General features: G+C 36.3%; 1 protein-coding gene across 3 annotated transcripts in view; it reads right to left on the bottom strand.

Moving 5' to 3' along the window:
• Positions 1 to 2,005: 2,005 nt before the first annotated feature.
• The window catches only part of DPY19L3 (dpy-19-like 3 (C. elegans)), a 38,570-nt gene continuing 21,731 nt past the window's right edge, over positions 2,006 to 18,844 (bottom strand). For 2 of the 3 annotated variants that reach the window (XM_010585090.1, XM_010585091.1), the window contains 4 exons: positions 13,838 to 13,920; positions 7,110 to 7,242; positions 6,206 to 6,364; positions 2,006 to 5,570 (listed from right to left, as the gene is read on the bottom strand). In XM_010585090.1, the coding sequence (XP_010583392.1) occupies positions 5,409 to 5,570; positions 6,206 to 6,364; positions 7,110 to 7,242; positions 13,838 to 13,920 (537 nt within the window). In that variant the 3' untranslated portion in view covers positions 2,006 to 5,408. Of the gene's footprint in view, positions 5,571 to 6,205; positions 6,365 to 7,109; positions 7,243 to 11,496; positions 11,592 to 13,837; positions 13,921 to 18,844 lie in introns of those variants that run through there. The other variant, XR_775488.1, reaches the window with a different exon arrangement.

Below are 18,844 nucleotides of genomic sequence, written 5' to 3'. Positions count from 1 at the left end.
ATACAGAGGTCTTGGCCCCATCTGTTGAAACTCTTACTCCATCCATGAAGTACTTAACTGGCCACCGGGTGAGAGTAAAAGCAAGCCCAAACACAATTCTGTAGCTTCGTGACTGGGAGCCATGTGGGCAGCTGGGTTGCGCAGGCACAGCTGCAGAGCTGCTGAGGTTGAGAGGTCTCCTGTTAATTACCATTCCTGAACAGGTGATTTGTAAGCCAACCTGAAGCTGCTGCTCTACAACTGCTTCCTTCCCTATTACAGCTATGGTGCCAATTTGTAAACAAACATAAATAATAACAACAACCACAATCCCAGAGCTGCTTGTGTAATTGCAGTTAGCCATACATTTTACAGAATATACGGTATAAAACAAAAGGTCAGAAAACATTTTAAAATCGCTATAGGAACTTGGGTAGAGACACTCTCAGTAATAGGACATACTCATTTGCAGCTGTCATGCCCTATTAAAATCTACTTTTCCTCCTTCTAGGGATTACTAATTAGTTAACTTAATTTATCTGTTTTAATTTGTATGCTGCTCTTTTAATTACTGTGCAATTTCTGAAATCATATCGTCACTTGTTCTGCATCTGCAGATACATACAAATATTTCAGTACCTCTACAAAAAAGCTTATCACAGTATAGTACTGACATGGCTCAAGACCAGGAACAGCTGGCTTGACAACAGAAAGCTTTTCAATGGGTGAGGAGGGAAGAAAAAAAAATTGAATTAAAAAAATCATTGGGTCCCTAGGTAGTGGGATTTTCAGTAATCTGGTACTTTTATTAATCTTCGATGTTCTTTACAGACTTTAAACATGTAGTAAGAACATTTTATTTAGTATAAAATATTTGTAAAGGTCTGAAATTTAAATAATCATGTGGATATTAGTATTTAATCTGTCTGCCTGTCAACTACATTAATCTTTGTGTTTTCCCCCTTTTAACATAACCGTGCAAGTATATAACATGTAGCCAAGCCATACGAAAGCCGATTGTCCTTAGGTCTGACCTACCAGCTAGTACCAGCAGGTTTAGAAGGGAAACCATGGCTGTGAAAAGAGCAGGATTAGGCAAGCAGAAGAAAGTTGAGCATTTTCTTAATTACAGAAACACTAAAAACCATGGCCATCTCCTCGGGATTTAAATAAATAGCTTGCACCACACTACTGGTAACTGTTGGTGAGCGAGGAGGTTTTGAGAAACCTGGTTCTCTGGAACCCAGAATCCCCTCTATGCGAGCATACCACGTTATGATCACATTCCATTAATTAAATTAATCTTACAGAAGTCCTGTCTGTACCTAATTAACATGGTGACAAAACTCCCCCAAACCTCACTTTAAGAGTATTACTACACATGCAAAGATGTGATTGCACTCAGGCACCACAAATGAGAAAAAGACATGCTGAACAGTTGTATGTATAGCTCTGCACATCCTGCTTCTCCCTGCCGCAAGAATGCCTAGACTTTTAAAAACTTACCTATATCACGACATACTAATTCAAATAAAGCACTTGATACATGTAATTTTTCTCTCCCAAAGAATGCACACTTCTTTTCATCGGGTAAGAAAGAATACTAAAGCTTGAGCTACCGTGTGGAAACAAGCAGATCCCTATTGGTCAAAGTAAATTATATTTACTTAAATGGAGTAACTGCCTCAGCCTACTGACGTTACTAAAGTTGAAATGTATTGGGTGATGACTGGTAAAAATCACGGCTGATTGATAGACCTTTAACTTGTAACAGAGAAAAGAAGTCAGCAAGGTGTTAAAACACAAAGATGATTCAAGAAGTCAGTGATACATGCAATGTGACAGGCTTGAGAAAAGTCAAAACTTTCTGCTGAAAAATACTTTGCTTTCCTCCATAGGGACTGAAACAAAGCTGATTCCCTAACTGCACCTTTCTCAATCCTTCCTGAAGTAAAAGCAGCCAAAAGACTGATTTTCAAATTACACGATTTATTTAGTATACAATAGTCATTACATCTCCTTACAACAACGTATTATAAAATAACTATGTTAGATCTCACTGGCAGAACATTGAAACAAGAAATTAAAATACACTTATGGATCTCAAAGGCTTTTCTCCCCTAAAAACATTCTGGCTCCTTGATAACATTTTGTCTCTGCGATCTAAAAAAAGTAATTCACACCTCAATTCCACTGATAACATGCCGCTTAAAAGTCCTTGTGGGCAACAGGTAACATACACAAGAAGTCATGATGGTGCCATTCCCATTGCTAGTCTGGTGCTATTCCCATTGCTAATTATTCATAAGACTTCGGTAAATGCATTGCCACGAGGGTTTTCCTGGGCATGGATTGTACTTCATACAATGAAACAGTGATGCCACAGCAACCATTTGGAAATAAGGTGCATCAGGATGATGTAGTTTAGGAACAGGTAAAGTTTTTTTAAAAAGAATTGCACATTTTAAATGCAGTGAATACAGATCACAGCAAGACACGGAAAGTAGAGAAAATAACTATCAGACAACTAAACCACCACCTGCCTCCTAGAAGTCTCAGACTCTTACACGCCACCTCCAGCAAGAGGAAACGTAGCCCTTTTCACCACCAGACCGACCCACAGCCCCATACCTCCGCCAGTACTGACTACTCACCGCTGCTCCAGCCTTCCCCAGCATGCTTTGCTCTGGCAGGCAAGCCTTTCAACGAGGGACAGCGAAGCAGCTGCTCGCTCTTCAAGTCCTCTCTTGATGTGTGTGTTGCTTTCCTCTGAGCTGGTAAGTGATTTTGTTCCTTGGCATTTTCTATTGTAAGGAGATGGGTCTTCTGAACGCTGTACTACATAGTCACCGAAATACGCCCTTCCCTCAAGTATTAAATCTTTCTGATACAGGAACTGCTGGAATGGTTTGAAAGTGTCACAAGCTACCTAGGCTTTAAAGACTGTGAACTGCAAGAGTTAAGCAATCTCCAAAATACGTTTTATCTAATACTTCAACTTTCTGGTGTGCTGCTTTGGGGGAGGTTTGTGTTGCAAGAAGAAACTATGTTACTGTGGTAGTTCTGGATTGTAACAGCCATTGGTTTTTATGCTTCCCAAGACCAAGGGTAGCTTGGGGGGTCTAGTCTGTTCTAAAAAAAACCCAAACAAAACAAAAAAATTTGCACTTGGTAGTTTCTATGAAAAGGTTAAATTTCTCCTTTGGCAACATTAGAGACTGTATTTTTGAAGAAAGGCTGTTTAAAAATAATTACTGTTACAGTCAGGACTTTTTAGTTTCAGCTGTTACCTACAAGTAAATCCTGAAAATCATAGGGTACCACTGGATTTTGAAATCTCTCATTTGAATCAGAGGAAAGTTACTCCACCTTTAAAGAAAGATACAACCACATTTTAAAATAAGACAATACAGCCTAGACATACTTTACCTTACGTGTGCTTGTTTTCAATTACTGTAAGGCACTCATTGAGGAATTCACTGACCCATGCTTTCAGCAAGAACAGGCGTGCATCATTACAGGCCTAATTAAAGTTTTAATACTGATTAAAATGTTTTATTATTGTATTATGTTAAACCGCAGTGGTCTCCAACCTCATTAAGGGATACAGGCTAGAAATTACTCAGGAGTTTCAGTTGCTCAGTTTAACAACCTAGCTACTGTCAATGTTTGATTTAAATACAGTCTGATTAAAGCACACTTTCCTTTTGTGTTAGCGTGAAAGTGCAGAAAGATGTTGAACATTGTTTAATGAGTATTTACTGAACATAAAATTGTTTGAGCATGTGACATAACCATCTCCATCTCTTCAGTAATTTACCTTAGTACAACTGAAAAAGGAAAACATTTCAATCGTTTGGAATTGGAACACAGCTCAGTTGTGAAAGCTAATCTCATTACACATCTTGATTAAATTAAATGTGGAGTTTGCTATCAGTAGCACTTTAAGTTTCCCATCATTAGAAATTAATTGCAGTGGTAATTATTGTAACTGAGTTATTTGGACAGGCCACAAACACTCTTATAGGTGTTCAAATGTTAATTCAACATTGGCCTAGAGGCACTTGATTATTACAATTCTGTTTTTTCATAAGAAACAAATGATCCTAGTGGATGTCTAATTAAAGTTGGAGAGTACTGTTAGACTTTCAAGCAGATTTAATCTCTAATTTCAATATAAAACCAAAGCAGCACTAAAACACAGCAAAGGTCATGTGTTATCTACATAGCATTTAGAAAGTCAGTACAATTCACAAAGTTCTAGCCGGTAAAAAGACGAAGGGTACAAACAAATCACAAAATTCTCAGGATTGAGGCCTGTCTTCACCTAATATTCCAAGTCAATTTAAGATAACTGTAGTCTATTTTTTAGGATAAAGAGCAAGGACACAATGATTTTGTGCTAAAATATATAGCTCAGTGTCTGAAATAACGTAAAACAAAGCTCTAATACCTAAACGTATTTTAAATACCTAAGTTTCCTGCTGATTTTAGAGATGAATTCTTTTTTTTGTAAGGTTGGCAGTGTTCAATTTTGGTATCCTACTGGAATTCACATGGGGAGAAAAAGGATCCTCTGTAGTTCAGAAAGCAAATACAGAAAATAGTGTGAGAATCCAAGCTGAGAAATTTAGTTTTTTGTTTGTTCTGAGCGATTTATGAGGATACAAACATGCAACATGTATCAAAGCATGCTCCAACTTCTATTCTGATTAGAAATACATAACACTCCATCATTAAATGCTTAGCGTTATAAAACAGTATGCTTATGTTTCACTAAAAATGCTGGACAATGATTGAAGTTTTAGTCTTCAACCTTGTTTGCTGATTCTGTGCTCACTGATTCTGCAACCACACTCACAAGCTTGGAAACTCATATCTGCCTACATTCCCAAAGAATTAAAAAAAGAGGCACTGAAAGAGCACAAGGATCTGTCAAAGAGGATCAGATTGTAAGACAAAACTTAATTTTTTGTGACTATTTTCAGGATTCACAAAGATAATGCATACTCAGTATAGGAGTAGTGTGGCCCGCTTTCACTGAATTTCTATCATTTTATAGTAAAAATCCAAACTGCTGAGCAGAACTTCATAGGCTAGCTATTCTGCAGTGGTCATGCAGGCGGCTCATTTTGTCTGTCTTCCAATCAGTTAAAACTGGAAAACAGCTATATCCTAGGTATTCAGAATGTCAGACTTCATAATCAAAATGGTCCCTGCTAGCATTTATTTATGAATCTATGAAAATTTTGGCAACATCAAGAATGTTATCAAAAGTAAACTGTCTAAAAAAATAAGAATCACAGTAATTAAACAAGAAAACATCAATGTAAAATGTCTTATAAATGTAACGTTTGTAAACTTCTTCTGCATTTTCTAATGTGGGTCCTAGCATTGAAATACTGAACTTGAAGCCATGGTTGGAAAAGCTATTTATGCTTAGCAAGTTTGTAAACATGGAATGTTTTGTTCTGAAACACTCTAGTGAAGTGTATAGTGTAAGGCGGTAGGTTTTTTTTAATTTCCTCACAGAAGCGAGGATATAACGAAGGTTTCAAATCAGGTTCATTCTCTCCCAAACCATCCATGATCTGTAATGAAATTGAACAGATTTGTGAAATATCTTTAGCCAGTTCACAGTTACAGGCAATAACAGAAGCTAAAAACAACCTTGACAATACATTCGGAGGGTCAGCCTGGCCAGATTTGTTAACAGTGACTGTATGAAAGAAGTGGGAGGAAGAAAATAACATTAAAACAGTAAGATTTATAGTATCATCTCTATTATGGATAAAGCTGATTTGTCAGAGGTACATAATCTGCTTTGCATTATGTGGTCTGCTGTGGTTCCATGTTAGCCCCAGAAATGCTTGAAAACTCCCCTGACACAATGGAGTAATGCACTGGTCCTGAGGGAACTGAAGCTATGAAGTGATTTGCACTCTGAAAGGAAATGCTATCTGTGTACTGCTAACCTGAAGCTCATCAGAAAGTGATTACTTATTTTGCCCAGGCTGAATTCCTCCTTTTTTAATTATCAAATACCGTTAAAAGCAAGCAGTGTTCAATTTGGCGATTTTGAGAATGTCTAAAGGCTCCATTAGATTTTACTTTCCACACTCATGATGAAGCGTAAATAACCCAAGCTACTTCAGATCGTAATTGTATTTCAAAAAGAAGTTAAGCAAAATGTATTTTCTTTATAAATCTCGTATATAATACTTACATGGCCATTAGCTATATCAAGTAAGTCACGTAACCGACAGCCTCTACTGTGTCTTCTTTCGTAACAAATACTGTCTTCTAGGATCACATAGTCTGTGCCAAAGGATCGCAGTATTCTATAAACATCTTCAGGAGATCTCTTGGCATAGATCTGATAAATCTATAGAAGAAGGAAACTAAGCTGTAAGACACAACATTACCATTATTTCTTTGTTCGCTCTTTCATGATTTCTTTATCTTGAACCAGAGAAAGAATTGACATTGATAACCCATGTGACTTGAATTAAATATTAAAAAAAAAAAAAAAAAGTTTTATTCAATAGCCACTTAGACTTTCTATGTTACAGCCACTATGATACACAATAGTACTGCTGCAGACCACAAAAACATTGGATGATGGTGCTGCTGTCTGCAGAAAGGCCTTGGTAGATGCCTGTAAGACTTTCAGAATGTCTGAATTATAGGAAAGGATAGTTTAAAACAATCTCCCCAGCTTTGTGTGGAGTTTCGCAAGGTGGTTTCTATATAAAATGTTATGTGCTAGTCTGGGAACTGAAGGGAGTATCAGGCAAATCAGGAAATGCTCCATGTGGGTTTAACGGCCCAACTGGGCAGCAGAATTTGTTAATGCCAACAGGTCCCAAACCAGTTCACTCAGAACTAGCTTGAGTAGCTAGGTACAGTTATTCAGATATACACCAGCTCCCAGAAGTGAGTTAGCAGATGCCCAAAGTATTATGAGTTTCACAGAAGTTACATTCTGGAACTGTATCTGAAAATAAATTAGTTCAATGAGTAAAGCACATGATGTCACTTGCAATATGCCATTAGAGATGGCATGTGTTTTCTGGAATGGAGCCACTGATATGGATAAGAATTAGCTTGAACAATCAGAATACTCTTACCTGTTTTGTTCTCTCTCTCAGATTCTTATCCTCATAATGGGGATGATTAGTTAAGGTCCGTCCAGTGCACAGTTTGACTCCTGCTAACAGCTGCATGCTCCCAGCAAACACTGCTGTGTTTGGAGTGTTTGACCTAAACAAATGTTGATAAGTCTGAGGAATTCTTGTAGGGGCATTTTTGCATTGCTTGTTTACAGATCAGAAGGAAAAAAAAGACTGAAAAAATATTTTTCTGCTTCTCCTCTATTCAGGGAGCAAACTGTTCAAGCAACTGTGTTTTCTTCAAATATGAAGCGGATAAATCACGATAATACTCTCTAAGTGCAAATAAAAAATTACTATGCACTATGAGGAAATTTAGGGAAAACATGATCCTGAAAATTTCAAACTACTTCCATATTTCATATATTTCTTGGCTTCATATAGCCTCTGAATATTTGTAAATTTCTATATCCTAATTCTTTTAACATCTCAAGAAACTTATTGTGACTTAGATTTGTGTCTGATATATAAGGTATTCCACATAAAATGGATTATGTAATCTGAATGCTAAAACTTCTACTGTCCTGGCATTCACCATTCACTTGGAATGAAAACTTTGTTATGTGAGACATTAACCCTCCCATTATGACAACTGTGGGAAAGAAATTACAAAAAAAGTCACCCCAGTTGCAAGGGGTGGGGTGGGTTGGATGCAGAAGATGCCAGATAGAAATGCTGTCAATAACTGATACTGTGATCTCATCTGAAATTCAAAGCCAATATCTAGAATTGTTATCTAAATAACAGTCTTGGTTTCTCAGGATTGTTTAAATGCCCGTAATAAAAAAAAAAATCATTTCTGCTCCCCTTCCCCCCAACAAGTTTACAATCTAAAATATATGTAAAGACACAACAGAAGGGCATAGAAAAAAGATAAAGTAAAAATGCCAGGCAACAGAGACAGAGGCTAATTAAAAATGGTCACAGTATGCTTAAGTGTCTTCTAGTGCTTAGTAGGCATATAACCATGAAAAGTTCTATGAAGACTAAAACAACAGAAAGAAGCATACATTAAATCAAGTAAAATGAAATTAGAAAGGAATATGAATAGTTGCCTAACATCCACATACTTGCACGTATGGCACCTATAGTAGTCACGTAACTGTGACACTTTGGGGTGCACTTTAGGGAGCCTTTTGAAACTGCAGCTATATATTCAGTCTTCTCTAAGCTCTGTGATTGGCTTGAAAATGTTAAGAGACAAGGATTAAATTTTACTATCGCCTTTCAAGAGATTATGCTTAGCAAATGAATTAATAATTACAAACCCTTCCTAAAAATTCTTGCATGAGTATATTAATCTCATCTAGGAAGGACAGAGATAGTATTTTTAATAGGCCAGTTTAACTTTACTGATAGACTAGTTTTTCAGCAGTTTGTAAAACCAGTTTCATTTTAAAGTCTGAAAATATTTAATCTCCTTTAAAAATTCCTTTTTTTACTTAAAATATTCAAAGCCACAAGTGTCATGAAGTAAATGTTTCATTAAAAGAAATGAATTCATCTTAGTATTTAATTTTAATCTTAGTATTAATGCAAATGTAATGGCCCTGACAGGCTGTCAGCTAGGACTTATCCCTCAATCTGTAAGGAAGTACAATTCTTTAGAACAAGCTGAAAAGAACGTGGACTAGATTCACAGAGGGACTTGGTAGAACTTAGACACCTAAATGAAAATGATGATACTCAAAGCACCTTCAACATGTTTCTGTGTTTATGCCTGGCACAGGAAACTTCTAGTGTGAGAAGTCTGTTTCCGTGTTTGTTCAAGATTAGTTCAAATTTTGTAACGCTCTGCAGTACTTATCTCCTGACTTGGCCTTATCCAGGCAATCCTGCACCTCCAATTCCTAAACAGCCCAATATAATGCAAACTTGCAGAATCAAGCTTTCTTAAAAAAAAAACCCCAACAAGTACCAAAGGCAAAACCACAAGAAAACAACAACAACAAAAGAAACCATTCCCAAGAAACAGCTTGTAGCCTCTTCTCTTAAAAAAAAGAAAGCCAGAGGAAATGGTGATAGTGTCCTTTCCCCACAACTTACTGGCAAAAATCCTTGTCAAAAATGTGGAAGATGAAGGGTTCGATTCCTCCCCTTTCTAAAAGCATTCACTCTTGCCCAGAAGGGGCGAAATATAGCTGAGTGCATTCTTTATTTAGCAGGTATTAGGAGCTTTGCCAGCACTTCCTCCTCCTCCTATACCTTAAAAGCAATCTAGTGACTCTCCCTTGCTTTGGAAAAAAATGGCTTATGTGCCTTGGTCCCGGATGGAGTTCAAAATCCGGTATTCCAGGTGAAGGTCGATGTTTCCCTGAGACTGAGATTACATGTTTGAAGTCCTAGAAAATTATATGCCTCAAGACACGTTACTGTCCATATTTTACTGGGGCCAGCTCAGACGGTTCCCAACATGTGCCACTACCAGTGCTACTGGAGGCACTCTCTTCCCATGCTTTACCGGCCCTGTCAAGAACACAAACCTGGCACTGGTCCACTGCGGTGGACAGACACTTGGAAGGTGGGAGGTGACACTGAGCTTCATGCAATGTCTGCCCTCCTCAATTACACCTTAAAGAACTTCAGGTGGTGGCCGCTACTGAGCGTTTATCTTCTGAAACAGCCACTAGAGGGAGATAGGACAATTCACTAATATTTTTCAGGTACAGGCTGATTTCTACATTCCATGCAAGTGTCTTTCTCTAATGCTCCTACCTGAGTCAGACACTAGCTGCTGTGTTCTGTATCCAAGGCAGCTAATGTGCTTCCAACCACTGAATGACACTTCTCTATTATAGAAAAACGGAGCAATTTTTACAAATGTCTGAACAAATGATGTATAAAATGAAAGGATAATTTGTTTTTATAGCTTTCTGCCAAGCTCCATACCACACTGCCCAACCTGCAAACAATTTATTCTGTACAAAATGTCACTAAATAATGACAAGGACTTACAGGTCAAACTGATTTACATTATATAATTTAAATGTCATTCCAAGCAGACCTGATGGCATTTTGAACAAATAATCTCATTTATTTTTGAAGCTCTAAGCTTTCAACAAGTTAATTACAGCTGAACTAATGGGTAAACTAAGCATTATAATACATTGTACGAAGCTTTTCTTTACCTACACTTAAGAATTTAGAGAATTATATAAATACTAAAGAATAACTCATTAAAAATAAAAGGGTTTTACAGGAACTACTTGCACAGACTCTAAAAGTGGTAGTAATTCTTTCTCTTAAGCTGCTAAAGAATTACTGTGAGTTGGTTTTAAGGAAGCCCTACAGAAATGGCTAATGTTGCCATTATAGCTTACAACATTAGAAATAAAATGGCTATTTCTATTAAAAGTCCTCCAGAGCTGAACTCTGTAGTTGGCTTTCAAAGCCATAAAATCTGAAAAATCTCAGATTGTTCCTTTACTAGTGCCTGGGTGTGATATGAATCTTCAAAGCAAAGAGGTTTGAGAAAAGGAGATTCTGAAAAAGGGTTTTCAAATACGCCATGTTAATTTTTTTTTTCTTTAAAAGAAAGTCTTTTTATTTGCAGAATGCTATATGAAAATATTACAGGTTTAGCTGCAAATGACAGGCAGTAAAGTAGATTCAGACAAACTGTCATGGTTCTTTTTTTTCCCTCTGGTTTGGAAAGACTGAAAATTTCAAAAATAGAAAATGACAGCCACAAATAAAGAGCAACAAGATGTGTTTTTGTTAGTCCCAGCCTCAATTTTATGCATGCATATTTTGGTCACATAAAGGAGTACACCTATACAGTTGGTATAAACCTAGTTCTCAGGCACTATCGAGTTCATGCCTGAATTTTACTGACAAATCAGTCAATGACAAAGGATAAGCCCAAGAATTTAAGAACAATAACTAAAAAAAAAAAAGTGTAATAGTGCCTTTAAAGTCTGGAAGATGTGTTGATTTCAGTGTGATTATCCTTGAAAATCAGGCATGTAAGTAAGAGTGAAGAGTTAAAATTTATAGCTGGCTTGAAATTAAAATATAGCCATTAATATAAATTACTAAATGAAAGAACCACCATTGAAACATGGGTATTCCATTTTTGTAACCTTAGGAGCTTTTTGGAAATCTGTGAGGTTTCCACTATCATAAAAATTTGCCTGCTTGTCCCCCACACCTGATTCAAATACAGCTGACATACAGCTATGCTCTGCCAAATCTCAGTCTCAATTAACTTTTCCACTGTTTTGGCTGTTGTCCGAGATTGCTAAGAAGTTTTTAAATGATTTGTGGTAACTGCTTATGAAATATGCCACAATTCTAGACAGGTTTCCCCTTTAAAGGCAGAAGACACTGCTTCTTAAACACTTACCAGAAGTAAACAGAGTAGGGAAGTTCACGCTATTGATTTGCTCATTCTACTGATATTCTTCCCCATCTCACAAATGAGCATGTTGTTCCTGTTGTCTTAGGGAGAAAGACCAAAACTAAGAATTTTAACATACCTCCCATCTGGGAACACAGCTGTGAACTATCCTTGGGTCACTGGCAGGACCTTCTTGACTTTTTTTTTTTTTAAAAAAAAAGAAGCTAAGAAAATGAGGTGGTGGGTAGGAAAAAGCAAGAGACTGGGATATGCAATACCATTATGTAAAAAATTGCGCTCTGCAATAGACGCAGTCCAATACTATGCAGTAACTTCATTGTAAAGATATAAACCAGTATATCTTCCTGAAAACACTATGGTAATTTTAGTAAGGGAAGAGTAAAAAATACATCTGCAGACACTTCACAGTGGACAGACTAATAGTTGGCTATTATTCAGACTGCATATTTGGACAAGTTAATATGCATTTAGATCTAAGCAGATTGAAGGGTTTTCTTGTTGTGGAGAGACTGCAAGACAGATGAGTTATTCCTAATTCACTGCTATACATGACAAATTAGAGCTTCTCATACTGAGTTTTAATAATGAATGATTAGTTCCTGACACCAACCTTGACAGATCATTAACTACAGCAGAACTATCAAGTGTTAGTATAGTAAAATGTTTTTCTTACACATCAAAACTTAACAAAATCTGTCCCACTTTGAGAAACTTACCATAAATTTTGTTGACTTGTATTTAAAGCATAGATAATTAACTCTTCTTTACAGGAATAATATTTCTAAACACAATAAGTTTTGAGTAGAAAATCTCCCTCTGTAATTGTCAGTCATGACTTAAAATGCAAAGAGGACAAGCACCAGTTTAGCATTCTCAGCACTAAGAACATATGAAAAATTATTCTCATCGGATCCAGTCAAATCCAGTTCATGGTTGGGAGTAACTCCACATGCATATTTTATGTATAAATCTATATATAACTCCATATATTGTACACAGGAGACCTGAACTATCAGACATTTACCATCTTTTAATAAAACAGTAGTGCTAAATGGAACTAGCTGGTGAACATTAGTCACAAAAATGTGTCAATATGGCTGCAAAGATTCTAAATGATGGAAAAAAACATGGCCTGCTTTCAAAATAAGTCATTGAAGGCTTGTGATATATCTTACTTATAAATTACTCCTTCTAGTTTATGGATTAAAGAAATACAACATTACAAAGTGTAAATATGTTGCTATGGGTAGAATAGGCTGGGTGACTGGTTTCACTGAAGTTCATTGCACATGAAAACACAATACAGGGCTCCAAGGAAATACTTCAAATAGTTCAATGTTAAATGTAGTAAATTCAGATTTACTTTCAGAATGTTTTCCTCCAGAACATGAAACTGATTTAAAAAAAACCAAAAAAACCCCCACTTTGTCAGAGTTCCAAATAAATACAAGTCCCAGGAATATCTCTGTTCAGAACTTAACTGAAACTTTTTAGTGGTTACTGTATGTTAATAGAGAACGTATCCCTTAAATTTACAGTCTTCCAGAGAACATCCTACCTGGCCCTTTCTCTCAGGATCTTCTACATGCAGTATTCCAAACTGTTTCCACCTAAAAAATACCTTCCTATGCTCTGTGAGAAAGCAGAAGTGACGAGGTGGGGTTCAAATGATTAACTCATATTCCTGAAAGAGACTTTGCACCTATGCTTAGCCGTGGCAAGTTCAAGTTCAATTACAAATATTTTGTTTACAGTTTAGAACACATGTTGGGATTAATTCTAATAATAAGTATAAACAATTAAGATTATTTTAAAGTTCAAGAAACAGACTGTGGAGTACAGATTTTCCAGCCCTACAACTGTACATCCAAGCTTTTTAAAATTATAAAGTTGAAAAAAGAAGGACACCAGGTTGGGGGGAGAGGGGGCGGAAATAAGAATAAAATTATTTCACTGCAGAGGTCTATTAATGTAAAGAAGTAGCTATAATATGGTGGAAGAAGCTTGGCACCTCCAAGTTTACCTCTTTTGGCTGGAAAAACTATGTGTACTTATAAGAGCAAATGGAGTCAACTGGTTCCCTGATGCACAGGCAGTACAGCAGCATGATACTGAACCAGAGCAGAGCAGTCTGGGGGACTCTGCATATAGCTGTTCTCTACAGCCGTTAATATGCTAACCTCTTGATAGCCCATACATCCTTAACTATCTCCATGGGTCACCAGAGTTCGCTGATGAGCTGTGACAAATAAGGAGAACACTATAACTAGGAACATTAGATCTACACAAATAGCATTTAACTTAAATAGAGAAAAAATCCTCTTACTTAATCCAGTTCATCAGCTCCACAGTGTCTGGGTCATAGAATTCTCTCAGCTCTGACAGTTCATCCATTATTCCTGGCCAGAACTATAATGAAAACAAAATAAAACAAACTGAAGATAGAATGAACAAAAGAAGTCCTGGATGTTGAAACATATTTCCTCTTAGCTGGCAACTGATCTTGTCCAGCCCATGGATAAGTTGCAAGACATAAGCATATCTACCCTTCTTATGAGGGACAGGTGGCTATCATTGCAGTACGAATACACAGTTTCAGAGTTCAAGATTTGCAGCTCCTGCCAGATGACCAGAAGGAACAGAATTACCTGTTGTGGTGAGCCTGAGAAGAACAGCTTTTCTCAGATGCACATCTCACTGGAGGTTTACAGAACTTTATTAATTAAGATCAGTTTGTATCTTAAGATCAATGGGAAACTAAAAGTTGCCACCAAATATGACTGTTGTGCATTGTATCTACCTTACAAGTGAACCATTTCAGTTCCCTGAACCATAGGATGAATGTTAATGTTTTAAATTATTTCTTGAGAAACCAAGCTTTAAGAAAAGGAACAAGATAAAGAAGCATCGTGTAACAGTTCAATATGTAACAGCCAAGCCATTAAATAACACCAATGATTACAGGAGAAGGAAAGGCCCTGGGAATTTAAATTAAGTTTGGAAAGGCAACTTACAACTAAATAAAAAAAAGGGTAGGAAATCTGTTTCAGAAATAGAAATCATTAGATGTGCTGTGGATGCCACTAATGGCATTTTAGAAGTTTGAATTAAAAGAGAACCACTGAAGGAAAAAGGAAAAGTGAATGTCAACATCCAACAGACTATGGGGGGAAAACATTTCAAACTTTACTGAAGACGAAGAATACATAAATCAAATCTGGATGAGAGAAATAAGGATTGAAATTGATTCTGAAAAGCTTAACAGTGTCCCCCAAAAGCTAACAGAACAAAGATTTATTTAAGGGTTTCTTGTTGTTTAAGTCAGTGAATATTCAAGGGCAAAAGGGAGCAGTTAAGAGAGATAATGACAATGCTAATGACTAACTGATTACTTTTCATCAGTATTTACTATGGAAGATGTTATGGTGAAACCTATTCCAAACTTGCTTTCTTTAGATAATAAGGATTGCTGGCTTGCAAAGTGAAATGTCACAGGAAGAAGACTAAGACGACCCACCTGATAATCTAAAAAGCCATAAATCATCCAATTTATATAATACTCATCCCAGAGTTCAGAAGGAATTTGAATGAGATGCTGCTTAGCTACTTTGCTAAAAATACGCATTCTTTCACTGAAACTGTAATTATGTAGGAGGACTGGGGAGCAGGAGGTATAATTGGGCCAATTAAGACACTTATTAGTTTAACTGTTTACTTGATACATTTGTTAAAGTAATACTGGCTGGTAGATTGAGAAACATCTGAAAGATAGTTATGGCAGTATCACAACCTTACAGTTTTGGGAAGTACAGTAGTATTATAATAGACATATTTCTGCTCTTCAGAAGACCTCTTGAGAGATTAGTAAATAAATTAAGCAGTTGTGAAATGAGACTGTAGAGTCTCATAATGACTCAAAATTGCCTCTCTTCATTACTAAACTACCCTGGATAGCTAAACATTTTGAGAGCTTGGAGTCCTTCAGGGTAGAGACAGAAGGAAATGGGCTCTGCTTCACTTCTAGATCATGCTGCAAACCTGCCCTGCAACCTACTGAGAATCTAATGACACTGTGCCATCTACTGAATGCTGGGACTATTATATGGCATTACCTGATCTACATAGGTTTTTCAAGTCACAATGTCATGCTACTGCAACTTTTGAGTGAGTACAAGCAGTTTTCACTGAAGGAAAATTTTGGTAGTGGGGCTTGCTATTACTGAATTTAAAAAGAGAATTCTGAGCAAAATTTTCAGGTAACACTACATTTAATTAGTCAAGCCAAGAGAAAACTGTGGAACTTCAGGAGTTCCAAGTACAACAGAATAGCAATGACAAAGTAAGCAAAAAGTAAAGCATACAAAAATATGGACCAATAACACTGAAATAACAACTTAGTCTTGTAAATCAAGTATTAGTCAGGTTAAGAAGTGTACTGTGACACAAGGAATGGATAAAAAGAATAGATGGAGTAAATCAGGGATGTAACAAACTGCTCAGAATAATGAGTTGTATGTAGAAGAGGTTTCCAACTTGTAACATGCTCGTCTGTGGGGTCAAAGTCTTCAGGAAAAGAAGCCTGTTGTCAAGTGGCTTAAATTAGCAACACAGGGTTTTTGTTCTTGACTTGAAAAATCTCAAGGACTTTTAATTTGCAAAAGGCTTAAAAAATACTTGCATAGGAAAAAGTAATATGACACGTTATTGCTGACTCACATCAAAACCAAAAAGCAAGCCAAGAAAATAGAAAGGTGGCATACTCTAAACTGATAACAGGGAATATTTTTCCTAAGGTATGTAATTACTCATTGAAAAATATCACTAAGACCTAGAATCTACAAAAATAAATGAAATAATAAACTCTGAACTTGATGACATGGCCACAGAAAAAACCTGAATTATTAGGAAATACAGGTACTAAAGTTGTTTGTTTCCTCACCATAGCTCCTTGGTGGATGTAAGACAATTTTTAACTTTCAGGAGTAAAATTAAATCTTTTGTGAGTGAAAACATTACCTCAACTCTCTGTATTGTAAGAGAAAGATTTCAGCTTTCTCCTTCACATTGGTTATCCCTCTGGCTCATGATCACGGATTTCATTGAGTATAACAATGCTTAAGTTTCTTATTGAATGTCTGGTGTGCTTTGGGTTTTCAGTGTACTTTGATTTATTAATAGTTACTATCCAAAAATATATATATTGAGGATAACACTTGACAATTTTTAACTTAATGGCTGTGATAAGAACCCAGATATTTTTAAAAGCTTGCAGCTTTTCCCCCACAACCAACCCATCTTTTTCATTCTAGCTATAAAGTCCAGAGTTAGACAATTGTGCTAGCCACAAACTTGGCAGGTGCTGAACAGTCCACTGATGATTATGGGAGTTCAGTACTTCTTAGATACAAGGGACACTTATTTTGAATTAAAAAAGTATAAGCACTAATTCTTTGGCCTCTGAGTATAAGTGAAAAGCAAGTACTACTACATTATTTATATTTACTGTTGGCTTAATAATGAAAGTTAAGAATCTTCTTAGAGAAACAGGATTAGAAATTACAAATAAAAATAAGACATTTTCTTTTGTCATTTCTTCTACAGACTGTCAAGCTTACAAACTTTAGGTTTAAAGGATAAATACATGCAGTACACACAGGGAGCTCTTCAGCATAGCCGAAGACTGCTCAGATCATTGGTATACGTTGTGCTATGTGCTGCAATAAATGTATATGTTTGGAGCAAAAGGACTCGGCCATGATGAAGATAAAAATGCAGTTTGAGAAATTATATGAATGGATAGTTTACTAGTAAAGAAAAATCAAGATTATTTGGCACAACCAGGAACTACAGCTTTGCTGAAGCTCAGGAACAAATTTTAAGAACCAACAATTTATTTAGGAATGACTGACATACAAACACAAATCAATGGGTATTATTCTGTTGAGAATTTAAATGCAATAGACACGGATAGAGCTGAAATCTACCTATAAAGAGCATGAAGTGAAACTTAAATAATATTTAGTACTGTTATATATGTGTTGTGTTATCTGCAGCACAGCTAAAGTATGCACAGAAATACTTCAGCACTTTATCTAAAAGATGTTTGTGCTATACTGATGAAAAAACATGTAAATAGAAATACAGATGTCTTATGGGTCTTAAAACATACTGTACCTGAAATCTGAAAGATAGCTAGCATTGTAGCTGCATCTGTATCTCAATAAACTATTGTTCAAGTGATGTATTTGGGACTGTAGTAACCACATGCCTCAAAAGAGGCTTTCATTAGCTTATTGAGGATTAGGTTAATAATCCCATAAAACTCCTATTTTGAGGAACTGCAGTAAAGAATCACACTTCTGACAAACATAACCATAACAGATAATGAAGTACAAAATTGTCCTACTACTAGTTCAAGAAAACTAGCCATGATGACCAGTTAACTTTGTGGTGAAAATGCAAGCTGCTCATGCAATCTGAGCAGTCACAGTGCATGAACAGATAAATTCTTACCTGGAAAGGAGAAAGATAATTTAGTCTTTGTTATCAAAATCTACTTGCACTGTCAGTTTGTTTCTAAAGGGTTTAGAGAGAGAATATATAAACATATTCTCACAGAAGCAATGGATACTTTCTGATTCTCTCTCTGTAAGGATTTTTATTCTGACCAGCGCCAAGGAATCTGGTGACAAGTTTTATCTGTCTGTCAGGCAGGCTTCTTTCCTGAATGCTCACTAACTCCTACAGCTTTGCAGAAAAGACACACACATAAAGATATCCACTCCTCTGGTAGCTGAACTGCAAGAACTGACTTAAGACCAAAAAATACTGAGAGGTGATGTATTTCTTTATTCCCACTAAGAACTTTGAAAAATTTTTCATGTCAATAAAAATTATTTCCTATATTTAGAAGAAACACAAAAATGATGCTTTTCAGGCAGACTGAGCACAGCTAATGACTGATCTAAAGCCTGTAAAAATCAGTAACTTCTGTTGACTTCAGAATTGAATCTGACAGGATTTAGGAACTTCACATCTGCTTATGAAGAATGGGAGGAAAATTATTCCTAGCTGATCTGTCACATTAGACTATCTATTAGAATGCCGTGCTCTTGGCATCACCCAAGTCAGAAGAAATGGCATTATTTCTATCATTTTCAGAGATGACAAAAATGGTGAATGACTTGCCTAACCAGCGTACCAATGGAAAAAAAAATAATCCTAAAAGTCCTCTAGCAGAATAACAGGAAAATCTAAGTGGAGTACATCAGTGTAATTTTACTAAACAAACTGTTACAGTCTTTTTTGACTTTTCATTTCACTGTTTTAAAGG

This window comes from Haliaeetus leucocephalus, unplaced genomic scaffold, assembly GCF_000737465.1.
Source record: "Haliaeetus leucocephalus isolate CR32 unplaced genomic scaffold, Haliaeetus_leucocephalus-4.0 Scaffold92, whole genome shotgun sequence".
Classification (NCBI taxonomy): Eukaryota; Metazoa; Chordata; class Aves; order Accipitriformes; family Accipitridae; genus Haliaeetus; species Haliaeetus leucocephalus.
The sequence above is the reverse complement of the archived record's forward strand: the minus strand, read 5'-3'. Positions and strand labels throughout refer to the sequence as shown.